At 37.1% G+C, this 12,697-nt stretch overlaps 1 protein-coding gene across 2 annotated transcripts in view; it reads left to right on the top strand.

Annotated features, from left to right (window-relative positions):
• MTBP (MDM2 binding protein) overlaps nt 1-12,697 on the top strand; it is a 78,077-nt gene that overhangs the window by 47,671 nt on the left and 17,709 nt on the right. For both annotated transcript variants that reach the window (XM_045805724.2, XM_045805723.2), the window contains exons 14-15: nt 4,650-4,811; nt 8,479-8,596. In XM_045805724.2, the coding sequence (XP_045661680.1) occupies nt 4,650-4,811; nt 8,479-8,596 (280 nt within the window). The remainder of the gene's footprint in view (nt 1-4,649; nt 4,812-8,478; nt 8,597-12,697) is intronic.

Genomic DNA, 12,697 nt, shown 5'->3' with positions numbered 1-12,697 from the left:
AGCTTCATTGCTTATTATTTTCTCACTAAGAAGATGTAATAACAGCAGCATATTTTACAATCTTACTTTACGATTACTAATGTTCTTGAGTGCAGGAACTGTCTGTCACTTACCTTGGATCACAACTAGAATGACCCTACCAGTATCCACATTGCTCAGGTGGGATTTTGCAGAGGCATCGTCCTAGAGCTGATGTTCTAAAGTAGAGCCTCTAGGCTGGCTACTTCCTCCTCAGCCTACTTACTCTCTTGCATAATTTATGTATCGACCTCATGTAGTAACAGGTTCTAATCCTCTATGTCTAAGGGCACAGCACCGTGCTTTGTAGACAGCACATAATAAATGTTGAATTCTTTATGCATTTACAATTTACTATTTTATTGTAGAAGAAAATATTATTAGTCCAGAAGTGTTTTAGAAGTGTAGTATTTTTATAAAAGTAATACATGGGTCTAGTTTAAGATGCAAATGGTAATGAAAAACTTCATGTGGAAACCAACAGTACCCTACTGTCTGCTCTCCATCTTTCAGTCTGTCTGTAGGCAGTGACCTGCAGCTGTTCCAGCTGGTTTTCCTAACATTTCCTCCAGTTTTGTTAATAGTATGTGTATGCTGCTGTTTCTTAATTTGCCCGTTTCAGACATTATCTTAGCATCTGACTATGGAAAATAAAGACTTCACTTTCTCATATCATCTTCACTTTCTCTTTCCACCCTTTACAGTGAGGTCATGAATTTTGGTTAAATCAGTGGTTAGTTTTAACCTTATTATCACTATATATATAAGTTTACCACCGAGTCATGTAATACATGATCACCTCTTTTGTATTGTCTTTGTTTTTCTTATGGTTGATGATCATTTTTAACTTGCCCATTCCTCTGTCCAAGCAAAATATTGTTATGTTTTTCCAGAGGCTCCAACATTTTTCTACACACTCATCATTAAATTCATTGTATGTTCAAACACAGCAGTTCCTTTTTATTTCTCTTTTTTTTCCAGCGTGTTTAATATTTTGTTCTGATAACAGAACATCTTAGAGACTTCTCTTTCTTCTCTTCTTTTGGGAGTCTGCTTTTTTCTAGACCACTTGTCCTTCTTCTTGGATTACTCCCTTGTTTGGTTAGAACGTATCTTTCAGTAACTACTTTGAGTAGAAAGAACTTAGTGGAGCGGGGGCGCCTGGGTAGCGCAGTCGTTGGGCGTCTGCCTTCGGCTCAGGGCGTGATCCTGGCGTTCTGGGATCGAACCCCACATCGGGCTCCTCCGCTGGGAGCCTGCTTCTTCCTCTCCCACTCCCCTGCTGTGTTCCCTCTCTCGCTGGGTGTCTATCTCTGTCAAATAAAAAAAAAAAAAAAGAACTTAGTGGAGCGTAAATTTTGTTAAGCTCTTGCATAACTGAAGATATCTTTACTTGACTGGTAGGTCATAAAGAATCCTAGGTTGAAAATCACCTACCTTCAGAATTTTGAAAACATTACTTTATTATCTTCTGTGTGACTATGTTCCTATTGAGAAACCTAATACTATTATTCTTTGTAGTGTTTTATTTTTGGTTTATTTGTTTTTACCCCTTTCTGGAATGTTTATCTGCAGAAGCTTTGTCCCTGGAAGCTTTACTCTGAATCATGGTGTGTGTGTATTCTGTCCTCTCCTTCTCCCCTCAATTTATTAAGCTGTGTATTTGATGAGCCATTTCAATAGAAGATTCATATTCTTAAATCTGAAAACTTTTATCTTTAATAATTTTTCTTTCCTTTTCTGTTTTTTTTCCTAGAACTTTTATTAGTTATATTAAAAATATCTGGACAGAATACCTTATTTTCTGGACAGAATACCTAATTTTCTTTCCTATTTCCATATTGTTTTCTTTTTGTTCTAGTTTCTAGGGAATATCTTGCATTTTATTAAGCCCTTTTATGGAATGTTTAAAATTTGAGCCCTTGGGGCTCCTGGGTGGCTCAGTCCGTTAAGCGTCTGCCTCCAGCTCAGGTCATGATCCCAGGGTCCTGGAACCGAGCCCCACATTGGGCTCCCTGCTCAGCAGGTAGCCTGCTTCTCCCTCTGCCTCTGCAGCCTCACCCCACTGGTGCTCTCGCTGTCTCTATATCAAATAAATAAATAAAATCTTTTTTAAAAAGTAAAATAAAATTTGAGCTCTCATGCGCTTAATTTTAAAAAGTCTTTTCTTGTTCATCAACTGTTCCTTTATTAAAGAATCCTGTACTTGTTTCATGGGGTGTAGTATCTTCTCTTAGTTCTATAAGAATATTAATTATAGCAAGCTTTCTTTTGTTCCCTGCAGTGTTTTTGTTTCTGCTGGGCTCCTTTTTCCTTTTTGCTTGCTTTAGTTTCTCTTTTTCATCTTGGACTTTTTCTACTTTGAGGGTCCCAATGAATAAACCCCCTTACTCTCCCAAAGTTGGAACCAATTGAAAAATAAACCTAAGAAACACACTGATGAAGATAAATAACAGATAAAAGCTGGATTGAAGGATATGACTTTTTACATCTATAGCCAGGTGAGTTTCCTGATACACCCAGAATTGAATTCCCCCCGCCTTGACCCCCGCCTTGAATGAAGAACTAGGCATATGAAGATCAACCCTTTGGGGGCAGGGCCCTTACCACATTATAGAGAGCATGCATCCCGAGGACTTGCTAGCTCAGAGGGAAGTTGGAGAGAAGAATCTGATCAGAGAATGCCTTGTTTCTTCTCCAGACTAGATCAGTGAGTGACAGAAGGGGAGGTAGAAATATTACCAGATCAAAGTCCTCCCTTATATGAGTAAACATAAGACCATGGAAATGCAGAGTCCCCTCTTTCCTCAACACCTTTTCTTTTTTAAAAAAAATTCTTAACATATAGTGTATTACTAGTTTCCAGGGAAGAATTTAGTGATTGATCAGTTGCATATAACACCCAGTGCTCATTACATCAAGTGCCCTCCTTAATGCCCATCACCCAGTTACCCCTTCTCCCCACCCACCTCCCCTCCAGCAACCTTCAGTTTGTTTCCTAGAGTTTAGCATCTCTTATGGTTTGCCTCCCTCTCTATTTTCATCTTATTTTATTTTTCCTCCCCTTCTGCTATGTTCATCCGTTTTGTTTCTTAAATTCCACATATGAATGAAATCATTTGGTATTTGTCTTTCTCTGACTTATTTCACTTAGCATAATGCCCTCTAATTCCATTCATGTCATTGCAAATGGCAAGATTTCATTCTTTTTGATGGCCAAGTAATATTCCCATATATATACATACATATATGTATATATATACACATACCACATCTTCTTTATCCATTCATTTGTTGATGGACATCTGGGCTCTTTCCATAGTTTGGCTGTTGTGGACATTGCTGCTATAAACATTGGGATGCATGGGCTCTTTCGAATCACTATGTTCCTTTTTTTTTTTTTTTTTTTAAGATTTTATTTATTTATTTGTCAGAGAGAGAGAGCACAAGCAGGGGGAGCAGCAGGCAGAGGGAGAAGCAGGCTTGCCGCTGAGCAGGGAGCCTGACACGGGACTCAGTCCCAGCACCGTGGGATCGTGACCTGAGCCGAAGGCAGATGTTTAACCAACTGAGCCACCCAGGCGCCCAAATCACTATGTTTCTTAAATCTGGTGATTCTTTTCTGTCTGTACTGTTTTAAATGGGAAGTTTTACATACCTCGCTCTGATATACTATCTGACAAGCTGCACTGTGGAGTGGTAGAGTGACAAGTCATCCTTTTGGTTGTGAGCTCCTATCCCTACCTCTACTTCAATATCAGGATCAAGCTCTTTCTCCAGGGGCATCCTTTAATCTTTCTAGTGGAGCATTTGTGGCTGCTAGCTTTCCGGCTACAGGGATTGGAGTGGAGTCAGGCCTTTCAGTATATACACTTCTGTGTAGTCCCCCAGTTTTAACCCCAGTTTCAGTGCTACTTTTCTGTGTGCCTGATGCTCCATGGGCTGGGACTCCTTTTCAGCTTCTACTACAGTCTCCTGGCTGTGAGGGCTAGAGAGTGGGGTAAAGACCTTTCGTTCTAACTGCTCCTTCCCTAAGCATCCGTGCATGCAGCCCTATTTTAGCCTGGACCTCACCATCATCTTCCTAATACCTCGTAGTAGTGCCTCTGTAGGCACCCAGTTGACCCCTCGTCTGCTGTACCAGCTCAGGTACCACTCCACCATCATCTTATCTTCCAAAATGTCCAAAACTGCCATTATTTATTGTTTCTGCTTCTGTGGTCCTTTTTAAAATTCCTTTGCTGTAAGTTTAGGTTTGGGGAAGGAGAAGAAACAGATGGAAGTGACCAAGCTACCACATTTAACTCAAAGTCTTACAGGTTTTATTTTCACATAAACACCAACCTTCTTAATGCTCTGCGGTATATTCTGAAAACTTGCAAACTTGCCTTTACCATTAACCACCTCGTGATGTGAACAGATTACTCTATTTTTGTTTATCTCACGTAACTGGAAATTCTATCATTACCTACAAATGGGGTTAAGATGAAAACAGGCCTACATAAGAATGTTGAGAAATTCAACTCTTTTCCTTTTGAAAATATTTATCATAAAAGAGTAGTAGATGCACTTCTTGAGAGTTTTTAAAATAATAGTTATGTGGTTGATCATACTGTTTTGTTGTCTTACAGAGAGGAGAAAGTTGGCAAAGCAGCCTGAAGTAGTTTCTGTTGATGAACTCAAAAGTCTATTAATACTCACAAGAGAACGCTTTTTAGATCATTTTGATGCTCTTATTCCTAAAACAATTCCAATAAAGACAGACAAAATTAAAACCTCCAATATGTTAAATGGTAAGTTTTTTGTTGGTTTAAATATTAGTTCTTTTTGTATATGTGACATTTATGACATTTATTATTAAAACTAATAAAATGGTGATCAAATCAAAACGTATCTTATAAATTTAAATCGTGATATATATTTGTGTATACAAGTATATGTGTGTATGTGATGAACTATTTCTCATCACTTAAACATTAAAAACTTCCGATCACTTCTTTCATTAAGCATGTTTAATATAATTGTTTTTGAGCAGAGGGAGAAGCATTTTTAAGGTGATTCCTCATACTAATTTTACTAAACTGCTAGAATGGGTAGATTTCCATTAAGCTGCCTTTTCATAAGCTGAGAAGTAAGTTTACTGTAGTTAAAACTGCCTACAATAAGATGCTCCACGTTTGCCATTCATTGTAGCAGGAGCAGTCACCAGACTTCCCTGAAGAGCAGGAAATCACTTCTATATAACTTACCGCTCTTTCTATTTTTCTGGTTCCTATTCTTGTGATGTATTTGAATACAGTGAAACTTTACAAGATCTAACAAGAAAGCATTTGATGATTGCCTGGCATTTTAAACGTACAGGGTAATTTTTTGTTTTTATTCCATGAGGATCATTTTTATTCCATAGGTTAATAAAAAAAATGACCAAAGACTCAAGTTAACAGTAATGTTTGTTGGATGCCTTTCTATGTTTGACACCATAAAGATATACAAAGAAGTAAAAATTTAGATCCTTGACTTCCAATAGGTTATGATCTGTTTCAAAAGCAAAATATAAATACAGCACACAGTGCCATTTCAAGAGTCCAGGCTCTGGAGCTCTGGTGGCAGGGCTCAAATCTGAGTTTTGTTGCTTGTTCGCTGAATGTCGTTGGGCAGTCATTCCACCTCTCCTTGCCCCTGCCTCCTCGTGTTTAAAATGGGCTTAATAACATTACCCACGAACTAGGGTTATTGTGAGGATTAGATGAGTGCAGAGTAATCTGACCGGTGTTGGAGACAGTGTAAGGTTACTTGTCAGTAAATGAGAGACACAGCTTCTTGGTTGCAGCATGAGCTCTGGAGCCAGACTCACAAGGTTAGATGTGGCTCTGTTGCATGACTTTGAGCAAGTTTTCTAACCTCTGTGAGCTTCAGGGTTTTTTTATCTTATTTTTTTCATCTTTTAATTAGAGATGACATAGGTTATTATGAGGATTAAAGGAATTATTTATAAATTGCTTAGAAAGTTGCCTGATGTGAACTGATGTATATTTGTTTTTAAATAAATGAATGTGAATTTAGAGGAGAGGAATATAACTAGGGTAGGATAGTCACAGAATATTTCATTAGGAGAGAAGGGACTTGGATGTAGGTTGAGTGATGCGTAGGATCTGGGTAGAGTGGAGAAGATAGGATTTTTCCAGGGAGAAGAAGCTGCATGCCCAGAGTCACGGAGGTAAGAGAGGGCAGGCTGAGATCCAGAGAGAAATTGGCTTACTCAGGATTTGTGCGGGAGATGAACAGAAGGTAGGAAGGGCTAAAATCATTGCATGGGTTTTTCTGTAAGTATGAAAATGTATCTTATAGTTACCATACGAAGTCAAGTCCTAGAACACTATTAACACTATGAACTATTAACAGGGGTGCTCATCTTAAAATGTAAATCAGATTATATCACTCCTTTGCTCAAACCTTTGTCATTGCTTTCCATCGTACGTAGAATGTGTCATCCTTAATATGGCTTAAAAAAACCCTAAATGATGTCTGCCCTCATACTGATTCTGGCTTCCCCTAGTGTCACATTTCTGTTTCCTTAGTGCCACCATCTTTCCGTTCCTTGAGCACATCACCTTCCTTACCACCTCAGGAACTTTACATGCATGGTATCCTCTTTCCAAAATACTGTTCTCCCAGTCTTTACCTGATAAACTGACAGTCATTCTTCAGATCTTGACTTAAATGTTACTTCTCAAAGAGGCTTTCCCAGACCTTTCCCATTTTAAATTATTTCTGGTGGTACTCATCTTCTATATCTTTCTTTAAGTTATTTTTCATAAATTATATGCTATAGATAAAATTATTAACTTTGTCTTCACTGTGAACCGTATGTTCTGAGAATAAGGAGTGTGTCTACTTGGTTTCTCAGAGGACCTTTTTGTGCTTTTTGGCTGTCAGCGTGTCCTAGTGTCCTGATTGCCTCATAAATAAAATATTGTGTCTTACTTTACTGTAAGAATTGTATTAAATTATTCCCCAAAAGGACATGTGAATGTTTGTCCATCCATTCCTTACTATTTAGCGTATGTCATTTATATTTATCTAAATTGTATAGTCAATGTTAATAATTAATTATATTGTAATATTTAGAACAATTTGTGTTTACTTTTATTTAACATGACTTGGGTCCTTCTCAGTTCTCAGCATGTAACTGTTCAGATCTGCTAATGATATTTGCTCTATACTTTTAGTGGAAAGCCATGTCAACATTAAAAAATAGATTATTTCATTATAAAGTTTATTGCTGTATAAAATAGTATTTCACTACCCTTATTATGAAATGGGAAGTGGTATATTTGGATGGTGTTTGGTGGGGGCAATCTAGTGTAGTCATTACAGATATTTCAAAATGTTCAAGGTTAAATAGTTTAACGAATAAAGGGAAAATAACATGCAGTTGGCTTCGGTTTTCATTTATGTTTAAGTTTTTTCTTTTTGCATAAAAATTCCTTTACCAAATTGTCATTCTGTAAGACTTCAAAGTATAAAATGGGTTATTTGTCAGAATTGATGGTCAAACAACTAATGTTCAGTAATTTTCTGTTAATTTATTGGAACAGTGTGTGATAGTTCAAAACAATATTAAAAACCAGATAGTTTGGGAATCCAAAAAGTAGTACAGCTAGTAATTTTGACACTGTTAAAATAGTTTGGATGTACTAATAATTTATAATGCAAATGGAACCTGTCCCTTTCTGTTTTTAATATGGATCGCAGTGTTATTAGCAATCCCAGTTTGTTGCAGCATACTAGCTATATAAAATCTTTTATTAGTGGTAAAATAACATATAATGTTAGTGATTTACTTGAAGATGTATATATGAAGCCATCTTACATTAATGGATAAGTGAAAATTCTTTCTAAGGTAACCTTTATTTGAGAACATCCTATGTTATTTATTATATTATTGTACTTTTGAGAATGAAGTAATCTCTTTTAAAAATGTGAACTTTTCTGGATAATGCTGCTAATTCCTGTTAGGAAAATCACATATTATATCCAATATATTCTTGATAGAGTTGCCTCCTTTTCATTTAGTACTAATTTCACACACACACACACACACACACACGGCAAGTTATGCTTTTATTCCACAGGAGTCCTCAGAGTGCTAATTCATTTTCTGAATTCTAGCTCATAACTTGTATTGTAAGGAGACAATAATATAAACAAAGCTTAACTGTGATGTTTTTTTTCATTTCCAAAAAACTTTTCATGGCATTTTGCACGGTTTGGGCCATCAGGGTTATCCTTAATAAATGCCTGAGGTAAGTATTGCACAGTTAATCCAACACGGCTTTATATACACATGTACATATGTGCACATGGATGGATGGATACATCTCCGTGTATATGTTTTCATATAGCAAACTTCAATATGTTAATAATTTTCAGTACTTACGCAGGTTTCTTTTGCTTTAGACACCAGTTCAGTGGAACCCACTTCCTCAAATCTAATGGAAACCAACCCTCTGGAATGGCCAGAAAGGCATGTTCTTCAAAATTTGGAAAGTTTTGAAAAAGCTAAACAAAAAATGAGGTAATATTTAAATAGCTCAGTATTTTTAAATGGGCATTTTTTTCTTAATCCTTACATTGTGTTTATGAAGTAGAAGTATTTTCTAGTTTTAATAGGAAATATTTCCTTTATTAAAGGAATATATGCCTACTGTGAGCAGATAGGTAGATAGAGCATTACAGAGTAGGATGTTGAGACGGTGCTGTTCTTCCTCACCTCTACTTGAGGAAGTATAATCATAGTTAACATTTGAGTGGATCTCTTTCCAGACCATCTTTACTGCTTTGTGTTCTGGGTGTTAGAAGGTGGAGGAGAGACAATTAAGTATCTTCCAAACTGAGAAGGCACTTGGAGATGGGAAAATGAAGCAAACCCTTCCATACCTTCTACACAGAGTTTTATCTATAGTAACTTACTGATGGGGTTTCAAGCAGATGACAGTCCAGCACTGTGGAGCTATTCTCCACAAAGTCCGGACCCTAATCCACAGATTTTATAGAGGGATGGGCAAAGGTCATTGTAGTGAGGTCAAAGGGTTTAACAAATCTGGTAGAGCCATCTGTGTGCCAGAGATGAGAAAGAAGAAACTAGGCTATCTCTACTAGTTACCTAAACGACTTTAGGGAAGTTCTGATCTTCACATCCTGGTCAGGGCATACATTAACCTCCACGGGGCCTAGAACATGTAGTCACAAGAGAGGTCATTGCATGAACGAGATGGAGGGCCAAAGATGGCATCAGTATTGTCAGCACTCCTACATCTGGGCTTTCATCTTTTCAGTTTTTTGATAGTCATATTTTAAATCCCTAATAATTTTTTTTGTTCTCAACTCTGTTTCTTCATTAGCAACCTCTTCTTTTATTAATAATGAGAATTCAGAAGATTCTAAAAGGATATTAATTGGAATCTTCTTTTAGCTTGTTTTCTCTGTTCCTTAGATGATCTCATTATCCTTGGATCTGTTCTGTTTGTTCCTCTGCTGTTTTTTCTTATGTGTAGCTTTCCTCCAATGTCTGATGGTCCTTGATTGTTACTAGGTTGGAATTTAGTACGAAGCTGCTTTATATAGGTAGTTGGTGTTTATTTTCTCTCTATATATGTAGTTCTGTTTTCCATCTGTTCTCATCTGAATGTCATGGGCAGGGAGATGCAGGGTGGAGCATACCTATTAGACTTCACTTTGGGGCACGATGGGGGTATCAGAAGGTAGGCTTTTGGTCCTCACTCAAGACTGAAATAACAGGACTTTATTCTGGGGGCATCAGCACTGAGACTGGGACAGGCACCTAGTTCTGGATCTTCAGAGAGCAGGTTCTCTGTTTTTCACTTGGAGATAAAATCACAGGGATAAGGGAAGGTGTGGGAGGGTGATACTTGAACAACTGTTCTAGTCGGGTTCTTAAAATACATTGCCTGATTTCTGCCCATTGCCAATCAGCCCATGTGTAGAGTCTCACTGTGGCATTGTGGGGCGGCAAGAAGACAGGTTTCACATTTTTTTGTAAGTTTCTTTCTCTAGCTCATATGCTTCCTCTAGTTTATCCTTTTTGTTTGTTCCACCATTTTTTCATCCTTCATTTCTCAACCTTTTTATGAATTTAGTATCTGGTACTTCATCATTGTGATTCCCATTTGTTTGAGTGGAGAGGTTAATGTGTATGTTTAATGCACCATCATCTGGAACTAGATTGTTTGTCATTGAAGGTCTAGATCAAATATCACCTTTCTCTTAAGCCTTTTGTAAATGTTGCAACTCAGTGTTCTCTTTCTTCATTAAGCACCCAAGGACTATATCATTACTTCTTCCATGAAGCTTATTTTATTGCACCTTTTTTACCTCATTCTGCATTGGTATATCGATCTCCTTTCACCGTCCTTACCTCCTTTCTCCTACTCAAGTCATACCTATATTACTAAATTGTGTACAATGATTATGAGTCTATACACTATCATCAGTGAACTCTTTTTAATATCTTCCAATGATATTTACAGAGTCAGTGCTCAAATACTCGTGGTGCATCACAATGCGGGGAGATATCATTGAATTCTTGGTTGGGAACAGAAGTTACTTTGCATTTTTTCAGAATTGGTATTGTGTTAAAATAGGCTTAACTGGAGAATTAAGGACGCTTTAGATAGTGAAATTCAGAAGTCATAAGAATTTGGATTTGGACAAACTGACCTGTTGTGTGACTTTGTTGCCTCATCCATAAGATGGGGATAACAATCCCAGTTCTACTTCAAAGTTGTCAATGTTTAACAAGATCATGTATGAAAAAATACTTTGTAACCTTGCAAACACTGGACAAAGTAAACTGCTATATTTGATTGATTGATTTTAACCTAAGACATATCTTGGTGGTGTAATTTATCACAAACTGGGCTTTTAAATTGCTTTGATATCTTTGTGTCCAGGATCCTATATAAATGCAAATTATACATGTCCCCAATGAATCTAGCCTATAAAATGATTGGGAGTAATATTCATTAAGAAACCTTTGTGAATCACAATTAGAGAATAGCTGTGTAGAAATTAAATTGAACTCGTATTATAGTTCCTACCCTCTTGGAGTATGAAGTTGAGAGAAAACATTTGAGTATTTTCTTGTTTGACTGTTTTTATTAGATTTATATTTTCAATTTTAAAATAAAGGAGATAGGAGAGGGAAAGGGGTGCGCTGTTGGTACATTATTGATCTTTAATGTATAGAAATAGAAGTCTAGGGGCGCCTGGGTGGCGCAGTGGTTAGGCGTCTGCCTTCCGCTCAGGGCGTGATCCTGGCGTTCTGGGTTCGAGCTCCACATCAGGCTCCTCCACTAAGAGCCTGCTTCTTCCTCTCCCACTCCCCCTGCTTGTGTTCCCTCTCTCGCTGGCTGTCTCTCTCTGTCAGATAAATAAATAAAATCTTAAAAAAAAAAAAAAAAGAAATAGAAGTCTAAAACCATAATGTCAACATTTTAATCATATAATCACCAATAAATGTACTTGATTGGAGTGATTAAATAATGAGGAAACAGTTGTATTAATATAAAGTCATGAAATTAATTTTCTGTGCAGGTATTGAAAGATTTTATTTATGCTTTGGTGACAGAGCTATATAGCATGGTCTGTGACCCAGTGCTTGATAAAACCGTTACCATTCTCTGAAACTAAAGCATTTTCCTTTTTCTGGTTTTTAACTTCCTGTGAGCTTTTTGGGTTTACAGAGTGAGAGTGTAGATAGAAATAGTACCTAATTCAGAGTCATTCTGGTTCTGTCATTTTAAATGGCTGTGTCACCCTGGGCTTGTAATGCAAACTAATGTGTGATAGTATCTTTATCAGAAAATTAGTCATAATGATTCTTTTCTAGGTTTGGTATGCTGACTTTCACTTTAGAAACTACTTATTTTCAGGTGTTCATTTTGAGATAAGACCTGTTCTCCCATCAAGTACTAACCAGGCCTGACCCTGCTTAGCTTCCGAGATCAGATGAGATTGGACGCGTTCAGGGTGGTATGGCCGTAGACACCTGTTCTTTGTCAAGGAAATTTGTGAGGATTAAGAACATATTGTATCTAAAGTAGTTTGAGAAGTATAAACTCCTGTATATATTTCAGGTATAATAATGGTTCAGTGCTTATTCATAATGTTATATTCATGGCTAGGAGAGACCTTGGGAGAGAGTTCTGATTACTGTCTCATTTCATGGTTATGCTTCAAGTAATCTTTCAAGTTCATAGAAAATTGGAACATTCAGTCTCTACCGTCACAATTTATGAGATTGTGGGGTTTCAGAACGTATAAAAGCGTTTAGATTAAATTTTATAGAATTGATAACTTCACAGTACTAAATAATCATGCCATCATTTACTTTATTTTAAAGATTTATTTTGGAGAGAGAGCAAGAGTAAGGGGGAGAGAGAGAGGTAGAGAGAGAATCTCAAGCAGACTCCCCAATCAGTGCAGAGCCCAATGTAGATGCCATGACCCTGAAATCATGACCTGAGCCTAAATCAAGAGTCAGATGCTCCATGGACTGAGCCACCCAGGCGCTCATGCATCATTTATAAAAAATATAATTATGTTTATTTTAGTTAAATAGTAGCATTATTGACATGGTTAACTACACGTTTCACTG

This window comes from Ursus americanus, chromosome 9 (assembly GCF_024610735.1).
Source record: "Ursus americanus isolate L20-20 chromosome 9, mUrsAme1.1.p, whole genome shotgun sequence".
Classification (NCBI taxonomy): domain Eukaryota; kingdom Metazoa; phylum Chordata; class Mammalia; order Carnivora; family Ursidae; genus Ursus; species Ursus americanus.
The sequence above is the reverse complement of the archived record's forward strand: the minus strand, read 5'-3'. Positions and strand labels throughout refer to the sequence as shown.